The sequence below is a fragment of the Rissa tridactyla genome, chromosome 2 (assembly GCF_028500815.1).
Source record: "Rissa tridactyla isolate bRisTri1 chromosome 2, bRisTri1.patW.cur.20221130, whole genome shotgun sequence".
Lineage (NCBI taxonomy): Eukaryota > Metazoa > Chordata > Aves > Charadriiformes > Laridae > Rissa > Rissa tridactyla.
In genome coordinates this window covers 143,795,941-143,814,861 of record NC_071467.1, presented here as the reverse complement: position 1 = coordinate 143,814,861, position 18,921 = coordinate 143,795,941, and the positions used below count along the sequence as shown (strand labels likewise).

The window sequence follows — 18,921 nt, the reverse complement described above, 5'->3', positions numbered from 1 at the left end:
AAACTGAGAGGCTAGATGAACTGGAGAACACTTCATTATTTTAATCATCATCTCTTAGTGACAGCTGACCTGCTTCTCCACTTCCTTGCATCTTGAGAAGTCACTAACACTTCTGCAAAGAAAGCATAATGTTCTGAAAGGTAGTATTTTACATCCACTGTGCTCAGATGAAAATTACTTTATGAGACCTAAGGTAGTGAAGGATTGGACCCAGATGAAACTGCTAATAGTTAAGACTCATATTTCTACATGACCTGCGATGAAAAAGAAGGTGCAGCATCTCCAGAGACTTGGGGGAATGTTCAGGGAGTGCTATAATTAATATCCAATCGTTTCATTTGACAACTCTTAATCTCATTTTCTCAGGCTTGCGTCCTACAGATTGTTTATAAATTAGATTGGTGGTCATAGTAACTATTCCCCTGAGTTTGCAAAGTGAAGTGAGCCTAAAATGACTTCTACTTTTCACAGCAGGGTCAATTGAGCACATCATCCTTCTCAGCAGGATAAAATGAGCACTGTGCTGTCTACTCTGGGGCAAATCATTTCCCTTTCATACAATCTTAGTAAATGAACTGTGGAAGACTCCATAAGTTTAAGGAGGAAAGTACTGTCCCCTTGGTCTACAGTGAAGCTTTTGCACAGTTTCAGCTTGTGCTGAAGCTCCTCTGCAGGTGACATGGTCTGCCCAGTCTGTCTGCGTAGCTGCAACACACAAACATGCATCTCTATTGTATGCATGTGGTGCGGGTCTTCTGTACCCTCTTCCTCACCTTGTAACCATCATCAGCTCCCTGGAGCAAAAGGACTTTTCACGTCCCTTCACAACAGAGAAGGCACTGGGACCTCCATGCAAGTCATTGAGATAGATGTAAATTCTCTTTCTGTTCTGAGAAACAACAGCTGTATCATAGAGAAGCAAAGTTTTGTAAAGTTAATTGCATCGCCACGGAGAAAAGATGTTTGTCTTTACTTCCAGAAGTGCATATTCAGTGCTGAGTCAGAAAGTCAAGCTGCAGACCAAAATTCAAGCTCAAGTTAATACTTTTGTCTTTAACAGGATTGCAGAGGAGTAATTACAGAAAGAATTTGTAGTTAACAAAATACATAGATTATATGCCAACAAGAATAAATTTCAAGTCACTCACGCAACTGTGACTTGTAGGAGGAAATCATCACAAAAGCTCGTTTTTGCCACCAAATTAACAGTGGATAACTCTTTTTCGGTATGGTAGTGCAATTTATCAAAAGTCACTTTCCTATGTAAAACCTTACTTCCAAAAAGTCCTCTACAGGTCTGATGCGGGCACTGTATTGCTCCCTGGCCCCAAAGTCTGATTTGTGCTGATCCATGTGACTGCTTAATCCATCAGCCACACACCCTTTGGCAAAGAGTCCCAGCTCAACCACACCTTACGCAGACAGCCGAGTCCTTTTATTTATTTCACACCTGGGTTTTACTGGCTTAATTTGACCCCCGCTCCCTGGCGTTTTACATTGCAAAACACTCTATTACGGTTAGCATAGGGATGTTCTTAATATGCTGCTTTCAGCTTTCCAAGTTTAGATACATTTTGTTTTCTTTATAACATTATGTATTTATTAATAAAATATATAATAGATCTCACCATTTGTATATATGTACATATACACACATATAATCAAATTTTATACTATATGTGAAGCATTCTGTACAAAGGCTGTACACCACTATTTTACCCATACAGCCAAAAAAATTACATTTGGTTTATCATGACCTTTTTATCTATCCAGTTCAGTGGCTTGTGTGAGATTTTCTTTTTAATTTACGTTAGGTTCATAGAAAGATAGCTCTTGAGAGGCTAAAATCAGAGTAAGTGTGGCTTATCAGTTTCATTCACTAAATATCTGAAAACATAGGATTTTACAGGATTAAATGAAAAATTTGAAGTAATTCTTATCTACAGTTTAAAGTAATCTACTTAGAAGAAACGAAAGGTCTGCAGGTGACTACTAGGGCCGTGTGATTTATTGACTTATTTTTATCTACCTAGTGAGTAACAGAGCAGAGACAATACTTGTGACCTGATGAAAAGCAGCTGAGTGTGCACAGCCGGGGCCGAGGGACATCGCGCCTGTCTCTTGCAAGAAGGGGAAAGGAACAACCTGTTCCAGTTTTTCAGCGGTGAAAGAATTTCATACCTGCGATTCTATGTAAATCAGCTTGGTCGTAAACGACACCACACCCTTAAATTCACGACCTTTCGGGGGGGACGAGCGGGACAGACCCGGTCATAAACTGGGGGGTGCCCGGGCTGCGCGCAGCCCTCGCCGCGGTCCCGGGCGAATTTGCGCTTCCAGCCAGGAGCGGAACGGGAGCGGCGATGTTTCCCACTGCCCCAGCTGCGCGGCCGGCTGCGGGGGGACGGTGCCCGCTCACATCTCCGCCACGGCCGCGGGAGGGGGTTCCCCGCCCCGCTCCGCACCCCCGAGGGCGGGGAAGGGCCGCACCCCGCGCCGGGGGGACAGCGGAGGGGAGGGGATGCGGGGAGAGGTGGAAGCGCATCCAGAGGCTGGCGTCCCTTCGATGTTACCTCCCCGCCATCGAAGGCGGGAAAGTTGGGCGAAGAGGAGGAGGAGGGCGGCCAGCACACCCCGTCTCCTTCCCTCCTTCCCCGGCCCGCTCCGGCCGCCACCCGCTCCCCTCCTCGGAGCGGCGAGGGGCAACCTCCTCCCAGCCGCCGCCCCCCCGGCCGGCTGCCGCCCCGCTCCGGCCCTCCCTACCCCTCCTCCGCCCCCCTCCTGCACCACGCACCGCCCCCCACCCCCCTCCCGCCAGCGGAGGTGAGGCGAGGCGCGGCGCCGACTGCAGCGGCGGCAGGGGAGGACCGGAGCTGCGAGGGCTCTCCGCGGTGGCCGGCTGCATCCAACCACCCAGCCCGGCGGAGGGAAGGGCCATGGGGAGCAGCCGCCGCTGGAGCTGCCGCGGAGAAACTCCCCGGCGGATGTCGGCTGCCGGTGGCCTGGTCTGAGAAAGAGGAGGAGGAAGAGGGAGGGAAGGGGCCGTGGCAGCGGCGGACTGTGCAAGTTGCGCTCTGCCCTTCTTCTTCTTCACCCCGGGCCCGTCTCCCACCCGCGGAGCAGCATGCGGACTGGCCTCCGCGCTCCCTCAGCTCTGCTCTGGCTGCCGCCGCTGCTGCCGCCTTCAGTGCATCCTGCTGCTGGCAGCGCTCACCCGGGCGCTGGATGAGACGGGAGGGGGGGAGATCGCTGCTGCGGTTCCGCCCGCTCCTTCATGCGGGCTTCTGCTCCGGCGGGGGTAGCACCGCCGCCGCCGAGGAGGAGCCGGCCTGCCTTCCCCCCCGTCGCCCGCGGGGCCGGGGCGCTCGCCCGCCCGGGGGGTCCGCATGGCGTGCTACCTGGTCATCAGCTCCCGGCACCTCAGCAACGGGCACTACCGCGGCATCAAAGGCGTCTTCAGGGGACCGCTCTGCAAGAAGGGCTCTCGCTCGCCGGTAACTGCCACCTCCTCGCCCCCTCCCTCACTTGCCCCCCGCACGGTAGGAGCGGGGCCGGCGGGTGGGTACGCGCGGGGCCGTGGGTGCCCACGCAGCGGGGCGGCCGGCGCGGTGCGGCCCGCGGGTGGGGAGCGGGGGACGGACGGACATGGTGTTGTCCCGCCGGGCTCAGGGTGCGTGGGCGCCGGCTCGGTCCCCACGCCGCGGGGCGGCCGGCGTGGGCGCTGCCTCGCCGGGCGGCTCGGAAAAGTTTCTCCGCCCGGCGGCCGCTTGCGTGGGGCCGGAGGGACGGGGCTGGGGAGGGGGTGCTGGCTCTCCGTGGGGTTGCCCTTTAGTTGCGTTTCTGCGTGGACCGCGCCTGGGGCTCATGCCGACGGAAAGGCGAATTTCCGGAAAGTTGGAGGCTGCTGGAGGGGAAGGCGCCGTGTCGGTGTCGGCTCCAGGTGTCGCGGTTTAGTCCCTTGTCCAAGGTTTTGACGCTGCGGAGGAGGGGGAGCGATCCACCTTCTGTTTTCGGCTGCAAAAAAAAATAAGGAACTTGGGCGTTTGGCTTGCGGGGTGTTGTGAACTACCTGTCGAGACGGACACCTAGGCGGAACACGGGTGAAGTTTGGGGAGGTCCTGCGGGGACCGGAGACCCGTCGGGCTACCGTAGACGGTCTCTGTGAGTGGCTAAAGGCGTTTTGTAGGGGCGAGTGGGTCAGCCGGGCTGCGGGTTGTGGCCGCCGTGCCCCTGCCGCCGCCTGCGCGGGGGGCAGCGGGGTGCCCGGGGCAGCGCCGGGGCGGGGCAGCGTCTCCTCCGCCTGGCCATGGTGGTAGTGGGATCGTAAACGCATCCGTAGCCGCCACTGAACTTTCCCTGTCAAGGTGACGGACCTCAATATGTGAAATGCTGAGGGATACTGACCTGCCACCCCCCCGTAACAGACTTGCGGAGGTACCGGGGACCCCTTGATCCCACTGGTGGGACCCCCTCCGGCTTCGGCAGTGCCAGGTTGTGCCTCGTAACACACCTGCACCCCAAACGCTTTTTGGAAACTGCTTGTGATGACAAAATCTCTGCTTTTAGTTCTTGACTTTCGATGAGGAAAGTGATAAATGTTTCATTATACTTCCAAAATACCCTCTGTGTTGTATGCCAGCACTCTGATACAGCACCTACAGGTCCTTCCCTTGTACTGCTCTATCTTTCGTGTGCACTATAATACAACTGCGCTGTAGGTATCATCAATCAGGTGTTCGCTGAGCTGTGTTTGTGTGCTCTGACCCGTGGAGCTGATCCATCCTTGTGTGTGGAACCTCCCGAAATGCTGGAGACGTTAACTGAGATTTCTGTACAAAAATATAGAGGTAGAAAGGAAAAGACCTCCAAGATCTAAAGTGGGAAGAAGCTTCATTGTAAATATTTTGTATTCAGTAGAACTTTAACAGCTGATGTTCAAGTCGAGGAGTATCAGAAGATATTCCTCTCCAAATAGTGTTGTGTTCTAAGTCCTTCACTTTCCAGCTTCTTTCTTTCTCTTTCTTTCTAGCTACCTAGTGAATATATGCACCAATCCGCTCAGTCTAAATACTGGATGAAATAAATGTAATTGTCTGACTCCATTAACAATTCATAATTTTTAACGTAGTTCTGCTACCAGCTGGGAGTAATAGTTGTTTAAATGCAAATTTCAGAGAAAAAGACCATCAAATAGTTGTTTTGATTTTTCTTATTGCTTATAGATGTATTCTATTTAATAATAATATAAAAAGGATTTTGCTTTAAATTGAAGCATCTTAGTCTGAAGCCAACTATCTATGGTTTAGTGGAAAAGGGAAAAAAAATTACAAAGTTGAAAATAATCTCAGGTCTCTTTCACTGTATAGAAACATTCTTTCATGTGAGCTTTCCAGAGTTTGAAATAAGTAGTAAGAGCCCTTTGTATTGCTTTTCACTAAGATAGAACGTCTTGTTTTTGAGATTCACATGACCAGGAGTTGAGATGTTTTACACAATTTGTGAACATTTCTATAGAAAGGACCGAATTTTAGCAGACCTTAGCTTTCATTCTGAATTCTTGAGGGAAAAATTCCACTTCTCTACACACATTTCTTTTGTTTTTTTTTTTCTTTTGCTTTTTTTAGTGGCCGGTCTTTGAAGCTAGTTAGGCTTTTGAGGTAGTAGGATAAACCCTGTGTAGAGGGAGCGGCGGGCAGCTCATGGGAATAAAGGTACATGATGAATTTATGTTTTATTAATGCTAGGTAATTGTAGACCTACAACTCTCTTACTTTTATGTGTTTGATATTTAGCATTTACTACTGCTTTCATGTGTGCTGTTTTCATATTTTCATATGGGAGATCTGTTTTAGGAGAAAAATAAGGGACACTTAGTTGGCAAAGTAGGTAATAGTGTGCTATTAAATACTGAAAGCAGTGATTCTCTAGAGTAATCTGCTTGCATCTACAAACTTATAACTTTCCAGACGTATCCTTCTTGCTCATCAGTGTATATGAAGTTAGGAACAGCGAACAGCAAACAGCAACACCTGGATACATTTTTGCATTACGGATGCGGGTGTCATGCATATTGAGATTTAGTCCTGACTGAGGTAGTAAAACTGTTTTAAGCATGGAATATCCACACACAATGCAAACAAACCCTCCAACTATTCATATTTTCAGTAAACTGTGAGTTAAACTTGGGGCCACTTCTTATACTTAAGAAGGAAGTCTTAAGCAAGTGGCATTTATTTGTATTCCCTGTGCTGTGCACTTAATACCTCTTGATTATAACTTTGAAAGATACAGGTTATGTCTTGCAGTCATTTTTAAAATGCTGAACTTGGAAGCAGCCTTGAAGATTCGATTTTATAGTTTGTACCGTTAAACAATCTTATATTTGTACACTATGAGCTATCTTATGCATGAGTCTACATCGTCTTTAATGGATAACATGTACCTTTCTATATTTAAAGTGTTCTGTATTAACAGACCATGAAATGTCAGCAGACTTAAGGCTATGCTTTAAGAAATGAGAACAGTGGTGAATATTTTAAATACCTTTATCAAATTTCATGGCTATATGAACAAGGATTTTTCAGTCTGGATGTTTCCGTAGTATTTATTTAGTGTACTTTGCTATTATTGTGTCAGAAGCAATTCTGGTCCTTCTTCCTGGTATGCAGAGAGACCTTTAGCTGCAGCAGTACTAAGAAGAACAAGATATGGAGGACTTCAAAGATAATGCACTTCATTTGTGCATGTGAATGTGTGGCGGCGTTGTCTTAAACTCTTTGTAAAATTCTACCTTTCTTTCGCCCGCTTTCATGCGTTGGAAGAGGAACTAGCTCTGAATGCTCTGAAGCTGGGATCTGAAGTTGGTGGTAGTGAATTCAGAAAGAGCAGAGTTAGAAGGAGTTGCCAGTGAATCATGTATCAATGGTGTTGTGATAGACTTGAACGGGGAGGGAAATGCTGAGTTTGAGCGTGGTACCAACATTACTGAGGATAAAGGACAGCAAGCTGGAGAAGGAAGCTGCTTATTTTAGAGACTGATTCTGTGCTTTAAGCTTTTTTTATTTTATATGGAAAGTTATGTTCATTAACATATTATGAACAAGTTTTCCATCTCTGGAAATTTCTATTTAGTGAAATGCATTATAATACAGAGATATTGCCTATACTTCAGACTAATAATACTGTGTATGGGACTTTGGAGCCCTGAACAGATTAGATTGATCGGTGTACTGGTTTTAGTTTTTGCAGTCATGATAGATACGCTGTAATATTCACCGGCAGCCAAACCTGCTCAGGGCTTTGCTGCCACACCTCCCAGGCCTAGCAAAGCTGGCACCAAAAAGGACTCGGCTGTGAAACTTTCAAAGAAAATCTTCCAGCACACAGCAGAAAATGGTACTGGGAATTCAGCAGATGGCCCCCTTGCTTCTGAATCATTCCTGAGCCAAGGATGTTATTAGGGTGCACTGTTCTGCTTGTGGCTTTTTAAGGTGAGATATAAACAAAGTCTCGTTTACTACTTGTTATTTAAAGATCCCTTTGTATTTTGAAGGAAATAGAAGACTCAGAAGACCCAATGCCTTAGCCGATTTCTGACTTGGCTAATTATTTTTCTTCCGTTGTTCCCTGCAGCTTCAGCTGAATACAGTATTTTTCACATACTTCTCTAAGCTGTTTTCTAATAAGGCTGTCAAGCAGCTGCTCTGTTGTACTCAGTGCTTGCCTAATTTCTTTGGGGTGTGGGGGGGTGGGAAATGCTGCTCTGTTACACAGAGCTACCTTTTAAAAAGCACAGCTCTCACCCCATGTCCAGAGGCCCCCGTAGTTTTAAATAAGTATATTGCAGGCACTTGGAAATAATGACTGCTTAGTTGATACTGAGCCATGAGCGTGCTGTTCCAGCACTAAAACAAGTGTGACCAGGACCGAGTAGCACCTTGTTACTCTCTGTGGCAGATAATAACACTGGGCACTTGAAAACTTCTTAAAAAATTGAGGCCTGTTTGAGGAATGAGGGACCATAAATAGAGAAGAGGAAGGCTGTGGCACGAGCAGCTCTCTCCGTCTGCCTGAGCTTAATGGGGAAATGCTGGCACAAGCGCGTCTGCCACAAAGAATGCCAGTTCTGTGTTTGCCACCAGAGAGGAGAGATGTGTGCCAACCCCAGTTGTCAGAAAGCAATTTAAAGGCTAGACATGGTGAATGTGTACCATGTGAAATGTGGCCTAGGTGGCAGCAGGTTGAAAGGAGGATCCGCTGTATATCTGGGTGATTAGCTGGAAGACCAAATATCAGCAAGTCGCCCCTCAGCACTGTGGCTGTACCCTCAACAGCACTGAAAGTGGAGAGGAAGGGTGTGCTCTTGGCATTACCAAAGAAAATGTATGGGAAGTAAAATTTCGATTAAGAAATATAGTATAAAAGGTCCAATAATGAACCAGCAGCTGCAATAAATAATCTGGTTTGGGTAGTTGCTGTGAAAGGAGAGCGGGGAAAACCTCCCCAACTGCACTAACAAAATAATGTAGAAAGAGGGGAGAGTAGGAAAGAAAATGGAAAGTGGTACTTGCAGTCTTCTGTGCCAAAAGTCTCTGGCAACTGCCTCCAGCAGAAATGGCCACCTGCCAGGGGGAATCCTGCGCGGCTGCCGACAGCCTGGAGCTGGCTCACCACGGTACCTGCTGCACGCAAAGTAAGGGGTGGCACTCCTGATGAACCAGTTCTGCTCTCATTGCTTCTGGGCACTTCATGTCTCAGAGCGGGCTGAGTGTGTTGCCTGCCAAGCCTGATGCCTCCACCGTGCTGAAGAATATGAGCATTCCTGCAGCCCACACTCGACCCGATGGTGACCTTATTTCCCGATTTTGTGGTTCCTCTTCCTGTGCTTTCTGTGCATTTCTGCAACGCAGGAGAGACGGGAAGGCCTTTCATAAAATACGAACGTGTTTTTAGCCACGTGTCGCATTGCTGCTCATGCCTTGTATTAAACCTGGTTTTGTGTAATGTATAGCTTTTGAGCATATTTTGTTTCTAATTCAGTCAGTGGGTAGCACTTTGTATATAGCATTGCAATTAAATTTAATCATCTTCAACCAATTTCTGCTGAGGACATTTCCTTCGCCCAAAATTAGCAGTAATGTTAAACAGGTGCTTTATGTTTGACAGTGCCTTTCCAGCATTCTAATATTTTTATTGGTCCCTCAATTGAGTTCTTAAAACCAGATCGATTTCTCTCTTATTTTGCATGTGGCAGTGCTTGTTTGTCCCTTACTTCCAGACTTATTGCTGTTACATCCATTTACATTCTCACTTTCAGTTCATATGTGTTTTACTCACCCAGAGCGTAGCAGTTTAGGTTGTATTTTTTTTTTTTTATTGTATGCTGTGTAACAGTTTGAAAATGGATGTAGAGACCTAGTGTTTGTGAAACAGGTGCTGCCTCAGAGAGTGGGGCTGAGCTCCTAACCAGGCTCTGAGCATGAAAGGCTGCTCCTCCGCCCGTTCCTGCCCCGCTCGCTGGATTCCTGCCCACACGTGCCGTCCATGGTAAGCTCTTGCCTGCCCGCGCTGGGGAGGATGCTCCAGCTCCTTCCTCTGGCTCAATGAACGTTTTGTTTTGACCACTTCACGACTAAACAAAGTGAGTAACTTTGTTTATGCAAATACTTTCATTTGAGATGAGTTGCCTTGCATAAAAACTGTGGTCAAAAGAATCTCATCATCAGAATCGACTTACTCCCCGCAAAAAGGAATTGCAAGAGCTCCCTGCAAAAGGTTGCTAAATGAAGAAGGAAAAGAAAGCTTTTAAAGATCAGCCACAATGGATTTATTTTTTTTTTTTCCTGTGTGGGTTTCCCTGATGGACTGCAGAGCCCTTGGCTACAAGGCTTGGGGATTTCTTGTTTTTTTTTTTTTTTTTTTTTTTTTTTTTAGGAGGCATTTAACACCAAGAACATTTGTTAAATCTTTTTATTACATCCCAACAGATTACTTTAGAAGGCTTAAGTCATCATTACCTGCAAATGTCATTTTTCTCACTTGTATTAGAACATCTGTGGGGTGTATTAGGAAGAGTGTGGAAAAATATTCCCTTGGGGAAAATGTTGACTTTTCTGTGGGGAAAAAAAATAGAAATTCAAAATGTTTTTATCTGCCTGCTGAAATACTGTTATTTTAAAATACTGCTGTAGTACACTGCGAGAGATTTAGTCTTCCTGCTTTATGTGTCTATCCACCTGTATAAGCCTGGCTTTGTACATGGACATATCTTCCATGATGCCCTCAAGGTCTTCACTCTGTAAGAAAGTGCATCACATTTGTTACAACACACAGCAAAGCTGTAGCCCTTCTTTTAGAGCTTGAGATCTAGGATCTTACCGTGAAAGTTTTTACACCCACAACAGTAAAAAAAAATAATTAATAATCACAGATCAAGGATAGTTTTTTAAAAGGTCAAATTAAGTTTATTACAGGGTCAAATCAATGTCAAAGAGAAGTATAGATGCATACATGGGCCTGCAGGAACCAGATTTCTCAAATTAACATGCGCTACAATTAAAATCCAGTTTCTCCCTCCAAGGAATCAAGCGGGTCTTCACTGGGGAAAATCAGTCATTTTGCATATATATGTGCATGCAGACATCCATGTATGCAAACATTTCTGAATAGCAATAAGAAGATCCTTTAGAGGAGCTTTTTAGCATTCACAGCAACAGTTGCAAACACTGTTTTTTCAAGATTCAACCAGCTCTGCTGTTAGCCTTTGAACCTTCAAAACTCTGAATGAACAGTATTAAAATCACTTGATTTATGATGATAATCTGCACAGGTGATACCAGAGGCAGCTACTGTAATATTAGAGCTAGATATCTAGAGTTCACTCCTGCGTTTATGTATTTTATGTGGGCACATATCACTGCTTGTCTTGTACAATCAACTACTGCGCATGAGCAACAAGATTTGTCATGGAGAATGTACACATGCCTGAAAATGCTGTTCACTGCTCAGAACGTATTGTTCTGTTCCCAGGCGTAAGACACTTTAATGATAGCTTTTTGCCTTTTTTTTTTTTTCATACTAGACTAAATTTATGTGCATACTGGATAAGATGTAAACATCATCATCAAAATTTTGTCCCAGTTTCATAGTTATGCATAATGATAATTGGCAAGCTGGTTCAAGTAAAGAAACAGAACTATTGCTGGGAGATTGCATGAAGCTCTGAAACAATTCATACATTAATCAACTCTAGTTGATATCAATTTTTCAATTGATGTTTTCCCTGGAACACATTCTAAAACAGATTTAGTGCATTTGTGTCAACAGAAATATTATATCTATATTCTGCTCAGTCTGAGCTGGAGAGATGTATTTGAAGTTGTTGAGAAAGTTCTCAGTTGCAATCGTCTGTAAATCTGCAGCCTGCATTTCCAACTTAGACTGTAACATGTTAGGAAGTCTTGTGAAACTAGATGGGAAAGTGTAAGGAAACAACTTCCTAAAATGCGCCCTTTGATAGCAAAATATCCAGTGGATGGGATTTTGGGGTTAAAATTACAAATGAAATCTGTACTAATACTATGATTAGAAGGTCTGCGAGAAATGCAAACTTGTATGCTTATAAAGCTGCTATATGTATTTTTTATTTTCAAAGAAAATTTTCCATATTCAGATTTTTATAATTCTAATTTTAGTAGTTTTTTGTGGGTTTCAGGAGTGATCTGTAGAAATTATTCGTCTATACTAATCTTAATTTTTCTATGCTAATCATTACATCTTCAGTGGAAGTATGACTTTCTGTGAGGTGTGAAAAGCTCTGACCGTTGAGTTTTGGGGTTTTTATTTTGGGGGGGGGGGGTCAAAGTAGGAGCAAAAGGTGCATATTCCCACCACCCTGTGCTAAACACTGGAAAACCGAGTTCAAATCTTGATGTTTTGAGCCTGTTCTTGAGCCCTTGCCTGTGATTACAAGCAGCTTCTGGTGATGCATTACAGGTTGATGGGGAAAGAATCTGCAGTGATCCTCGCATCGGTTGCTTGGTGAATATTGTGGTCCAAATGCTTGCTGAGGCGGCGATCAGTGGACTGGATAATGATAAGGATTCCTTTGTGTGGGAAAGGCACCGCTTACTTCCAGACGCTGCTTTGACTGCTCCACTGTGCTGTAAGGCATTATGGTGTAGGAACAGAATATCCAGGATGGCCACAACCCGCATGGCCACAGGCCAAACAGCAGCCAAGAGGTGTACCCATCATCTCAGCACAGGGCGTGGCTGCCTGGTCCGATGAGCACCAGGTCAGAAATTATCACATAGCCGTTGAGAACTTGTTTAGAAAATAGAATTAGAAAGCATAGTCATGTAGTCCCCATAGAGCAAAGACAAAAACTCACAATGTGATGCGTATGCAAGTAGTTTGTGTGTACCAAATAATAAATACACATCCCATAAATGTCACTGAATACATATGCAGCTTCCCCTAGTTGTCTGAATGCTGAACTGCAGGCCTTATAAAGCTGTACTGCTGCTCTGCCTTGATAGAAGTCCAAGGTTGTTATGGTGTATGCATTACATGAACGGACACTAGCATTTCCCTTCTTCAACATTTCACTACACACTTACTTCACTTTAAAGAAAAGATAGCGAAACCTATGTGAAAAAAATAGCTTAGTGACACAAATGAAGAAAGGTTGGTTGGTACTATATACAAAGATTTCAAATTTTCATTGGAATGATAAATATATCCTTTGTTATTCAGTGTGGCAAAGAGGCAATGGAAGGCTGAGCAATACTGGAGACAGTGATTTACTAACAAAATAAACAGCATTTTAAAAAAGTTTTGTTTCTGGGAGTGAGTGATACATTTTTGTGGTTACTAATAATCAACAGAAAAATCACAGATCTACACTCTTTGATGCAGACATTGTGTTCAGGTCCTATAAACCCAAAATGACATTGAAATAAGTGTTGAATATGTAAACATGCTTGTTTTATATTTTGTTCATCTCTTCTGCTGAAGACCTGTTTATCACCAGTGTATTGTATACCATGTGGAACAGGAGTTTTTTATTGTGTATGTACTGTACAATATATGTGTTTTATTGCTTAGCATTATAATAAGCATATTTTTGAACTTAAACTTCAAAAAATACAGATGCAGCATTGTAGTTATTTATCTCAGAAGTTAACCCTCCCCTCAACATAAACAAAAAACGGTCTCTAAATTTATTCCCTTGAGGACATATCTTATTTGAAAATGTAATACTTCGTGGAGAAAGATATGCCTTTCATTTTGGCTAGGTTAATAAATCTGTGCAGCACAGGGTTAGAGCTTAGAGCTCTCTTCTTATTATTGGGGAACAAGTTTTCATTCTGTGAAGTTTAAAAAAAGAAGAGCATTGACAGTATTGGGCTTTTTATTATATAAAGAATATGTGATGGCTGAAATAGAGGGTTATATCCATATGCCATGTTATGACTTCTAATGGGGAAAGAAAAATAGAACAAATACATTTGTTTTTTCTTGGGTTTGGTTTTTTTTCAGTTTTTTTTTTTGACAGCTGGCTGTTAGCCTAGGTATCTATTCATAATATTATTTATTCACCTTAAAGAATCACTGACGTTGTAGATGATTGAATTTGATATCTGTGGGTTGTGGGATTAGCCTTTACATATTTATGTTGATTCGCATACATGACAATTTTCATCAGTAGAGATCATTATAAACAGCAAATTGGAAGAAGTTAAAAAATGTGTTTCCTTGAAAGGGGTTTAAACAAATTTACAGAATGACTTAACAGAGCCTGCATAATCTTCGCAGTCAATAAAACTAAAGGCAGAGAAACGTGCTTAAAATCTACAGCAAAAATGTTTTGTTTCCACTGTCTGTTCTTGAAGACTCAGTCTTTAAGCTATAGCAAATGAGGCTTATTAGGTATGTACACTTAGAAATATTCCAGTAGAAAATCAGTTTTCAAGACTTTTCTTTTTAAATCTGGAGTTCATCTGTAAACTTAAGTGATACGGACCTTGAATACCTTTTCCCTGTACACAAATACAGTTGCTTATCCCAAGCTTTTTTCAAAATATGTCTAATTGCAGTAATATTGTCTTCCTGATGCTCCCACTATCACTGTCTGAAGAATAAAATAAAAAAATAAAATTATGATTAAAAAAGTACTTGAAATATTTATTTTTAGGAACTATTTTTACTACTGCAATTTAACATTGTACCAAGCAATATTATAACCTTGGATAATTAAAAAAAAGTATATTCCCAAACCTACCAACACCACAAACCATCCCAAACCCATAGGGTTTGGAGCAAATAGTCAGAGTTAGCAGGTGAGATCACTGTGAATGCGATGAATCACTGGCACCCTTTCTTCCTATGTCCACTCAGGTTGAGTTCAGATCTTGACCTTCCACTTGCCTGGGAGCCGTTACAGAAATTCTAATTGGCTTCTTGATTGCCTGTTAAGAATAGTGACTGATTAAGTAATTGTAGCACCTTACACTGAAGAGTTTTAAATGCATAAAGCACTCTGAGCTGTCTCCTTACAATAGAAGGTATGGCTGCTTGTGTTGTAAAAGAAACTCTATTCTTTTCTATCGTTGTAATGTACTTACTTAGCTATGTTTATACTTCTAACCTCTGGCTAATAAGGATGGCGACTGTAGGCATTAGGCATTAGACAGTCTTAAAAAGATTGATGCTTTTGATTACAGCATACTACTGTAGGACAAATTGTAGGGTTCAAACCTCTTACAGAGTTAAAAAGGATATGTGGTATCTAAAGGAACATAGAGGTGTCAATTTTCTACTTGATGGTACTAATATATTTTGATAAGATCTGCATATTAAGAATGAGCCCTCAAGTACAGTGATTTAGTACTGCAATTGTACACTGTACTTCACAGTGAGTAGAACAAACAATAAAAACGTGAATCCTTGCCTCTGCTCTGAAGGACAGTGAACAAAGACGTGTAGGCATTACAGCTGCCAGATGTGGAGAGGACTTGGTTTTTCAGAAGGGCCTGGAAAGAGGAAAGGAAGGGGGCAATAGTAAATGTGAATGGGGAGGTTAATTGCAAAGTAGAGTTTGCTACACAAAGCGCTGAGGCTCAGATCCTGTGTATACATTAGTAAAAAACACCAGGGAATGTGCCAGGCACTGGAGCTTAGTCAGCTGAACTATGAAATTGTGGGCATTGTTTCTAGCATGCTTGTGGTGGGGACCAAGTAGCACTGTCCCAAACGTTTCCTGGGGAGGGTTTGGGAACTAGCAGAGGGCAGGGACAGTTACCAGCACGTGGTTTCCCTTCCAAGAGAGTTTAACAGCACTGACCAGGGCTGCTCCGTAAAGGTAAAAGCCTCCCTTCTTTTTTTTCAACAGGGTCTGAAATCCCTCCCCTCTGTGGGGCAGAGGATTGCTGCGTCTTGGGTTCTGCTGCCCTGCATGGCTGGTCCTGCACGCCTATGTGCATGGACCATCCCTGTCTCCGACTGAAATCCAGCCCAAACAACTCTCATCTTTGTTGTGTAAATCTGGAGTAACTCCATGCAATCAGGAATTCTCAGAACATTATGTCCTCAACCTACTTTTGGCTCTTTTGCTCCTCTGACTTTCTTGTAGTCACCAGATATCTTCTGTTTCTCTTTTCTGGGCAGCACCAGTCACTACCTCTAGGTGTATTTGCTCCATCTAACTGTTCCTTGATCTTCTCTGTTTCTTGGTATTGAACTTTTTTCAGGTTCTGGATGCATTGCCGCCATCCCACAGTTGGCAATTAAGTCTGTGCAACATATTTACCCAGGATTTTTAGTTTCAGGCCATCTTTTCTCTTTGAGATAAGAACAGGTAATACAGAGGAAAACTTGTGTAAAGCATAGCCGCCTGTGGAAGGAAACAAACTCAAAAGACATGCCAGAATGAATGGGGCAGCAGATGTTTTTTGAGGACATTAGGGAATTAAATGTATCTTGGGATCTGGAATTGCCCAGCAATGGTGTTTAAAGGCTGTCAAAGAACACAAAGGTACTCTCTAAAGAGAAATTGCTCTAAAATTATGGTTTACCTATCTGTGTGTCTCCATCAACCCAGGCCTCTGAGGTACTGATGAATGACTACATTCAGTGCCAGGCAGGGGACCTGTTATGGATTCTCCCTGAAATTATAAGCTTTCTGTATGTCTGAGCTGGTGTAGGACTGCTCTCTGCTTTCCTACTCTTTCCACTCCATCTTGGGCTGCAGTTTGTAGAAGGAGCTGTTAAGGCCTGATAAGACCTAGGCATTTACTGCTGATTGTAACTTCTCTGTAGAATAAAATCGATGTTTAGGCAATAGTGGGAGCCCTCAGAGTTGGTTTTGGACCACAGGCACTGGCAGCGGGATTGTGAAGCCATGTCCATCCTGTGAAGGGAGGAGCAGCGGGGCCTTGCAGGTACGTGGCGGATGCTCACAGTGCTTGCCTACACAGCGAAGCTCTTTCTCCAACCCTGAAACAAGGTAGCCTTTTCCAAAACACCTACTGGGAGTGTTGCCCATCTTCTGTTTTTCCCCGGAGTAGAATTGGGCATTGAGAGAATGGTGGGTGCCATAAGTCAAAATTGTGCTGGGAAGCACTGTAAAAACAAAGTGGTGTTGGCAGTTGTGTGCTAGTGCTTGAGCTTGTGTCCTGCTCTGTTTAATTACTAGAATCAGTGCAGCCTGGGCTCCAGCTTCATTAAGGGTATAGAGAAGATAAGACTCTATCTTGGAGCATGTTGGGACCTCGGGAGATTGAAGGGTAGTAGCTGGATCTCCTGACAGCAATCTGGTGGGTGGATCAGATGGAGCTACTGGATTTCCTCACAAATACCATTACAAATCTGTCTCAAACTCCTGACAGGAGTCCCAGTAATTGTGATATGCATATGCAGACTGAATAAGAGAAAGCTCAGCTTCACCACTCGGTCAATGAACTTCAAAGATAAAGAGCAGGTGAGAGGATATTGGTGAATCCTAATGAGCTTCTTGTAGTGCTTTCTGTAGTTCCTTCAAGCATCCTTAAAATTCACAGGGAGGAGAAGTGCCCAGTGACCGTATGTTGAGGGCAAGATTTTAGCTTGTGTAAATCAATGTATTTAATTGATTGAATTTTGCAAGGCTGATTTATGCCAGCGTGGATCTGGTAGTAAGATTTTATTTAGATTTTATTTAGTAAGTAGTCTGGCTAAAGTTAGTGAATTGTAGTTAGTAGGACTTCCAGGGCTGAGACACTGCTGTGGTTAAGTTGCAGAAGTTCAATTAGAAGGGAAGTACAACTATGCTCCAAAAATGAAACCTTGCATATTTTTGCTGGACTTACACAGTGACTGTCTTTTTGGTACCACTGAAACACAAACAATGCTGGTTAATTACAAACCATGCTGTTATAGCATAGGTATTGATACAGTAAGCATAACGCCTTTCTTGCTACAGAGCCGCTTTTTGGGTTTCCCTGCGAGCATGCAGTTTGACTCAGAACTTGCTTCTCCGTTCCTTATCCTCATTGCAGATAGATGTTCAAGATGGACAATTCTGGGGTTAATCACTGTGGGATAGTGTTATACTATGTAATTTAGATGCTCATCATTGTAACATCAATACCACTTGCTTTCAGGATGCAGATTTCTGGTTGGAATAGATCAGATCTAAGTAAAAGAGACATATAAAGCACTTTTTGTCTCTCCAGCAGAGAAAAAGCTCCACAGAAGTCAGTCACAACTTTTGCTGGATTAAAAATGCAGAGTGCTTTTGAAATATGAATTAGTGATCAGACTTAATATCCCAATGTTAATCACTATCTTAATATCTGAATATTAGGCTTATATCCTGTTCTCTGCTGTTACAGTTTTTGTGCATAAATGAGTGACTAGGCCAGTTAATGCCAGCTGTTGACATAGTGAAGTGGTGTGTTTCCTCGGGAGGACAAGTGTTATTTTCAGGTTTCTTTTGGAAATGTTTCATTAACAATAAATGTTTTATTAACGGTATAAGAAGGATTTTCTGCATTTGTCTGTTTTGCTGCGGTGTCAGGGATTTCTGTTTGTTTCTTTTCCTCTTAGAGTACAGTGTTGCCATGCTGGTAATTTCCTCTAACATAATAGGTACCAGAAACTTTCCAACAGCCATTATCTGTAAGGCTGCTGGAGGAGGAATCCTGCTCTTTAATGACTTCAATGGGACCCTGCCCTTGGATGAAACAGGAGGGCTGGCATTTATTTCCTCAGAAGATGTACTCTCTTCACAAGAGCAGAGAGTCACTCTGCTGTTTCAGTTCTGCAGGGATGCTGTGGGCATCTGGGTGACTGCAGGTCACTGAGGGGTGGGAAACTTTTGATCTTGGTGCTTTGCTGGGCAAGAGGGATTCACCTTTGGGTAGTCTTATTCCTTCATGTTGTCAGTGCCACCGTTAGGCAAGTGTGAGATGGAGGGATCTTGCTTTATTATCTGGAGCTAGCAAATATTTCCATTGTGACACTAAGTGATGATCTGATGAGTCTGGCAAATCACTACGAGAAAATTAAATCAGAAAAAATGACATCTGTGGGAATGCCAGAGGTTTTGTGAGGCTACTTCAGTTTCTCTGACTGGAGTGGATATATATGATAACTCTCCGCTGGCTGCCTTCTTTGTACGTCCACTGTCAGTGCTCCACTAGGTGCACTGTTGTACCTACTAGTCACTACTCCCTCAGGCTCTATCCCAAAGGTCAGGAGGAAACTTGCAAGAAAACATGGAAGATGGAGCTGTGAAAGGCTGGATCACTCAGATGGAGCTTGGAGTCATCGCTGGTTCAGCAGGCTGGGGGTGATGTGGAGAACTGCCTTGGGAAGGTGAAAGGGACAGGAAAAAAAGGGGAAGCTAAATATGGGAAAATACATGTTTTTTCCATTGGT

General features: G+C 43.7%; 1 protein-coding gene across 1 annotated transcript in view; it reads left to right on the top strand.

The window, feature by feature from the left end:
* Positions 1-3,158: 3,158 nt before the first annotated feature.
* Positions 3,159-18,921, top strand: part of ZNF804B (zinc finger protein 804B) — a 240,497-nt gene continuing 224,734 nt past the window's right edge. Inside the window, exon 1 of the mRNA XM_054192721.1 lies at positions 3,159-3,539. Coding sequence (XP_054048696.1) covers positions 3,387-3,539 — 153 coding nt within the window. The 5' untranslated portion in view covers positions 3,159-3,386. The remainder of the gene's footprint in view (positions 3,540-18,921) is intronic.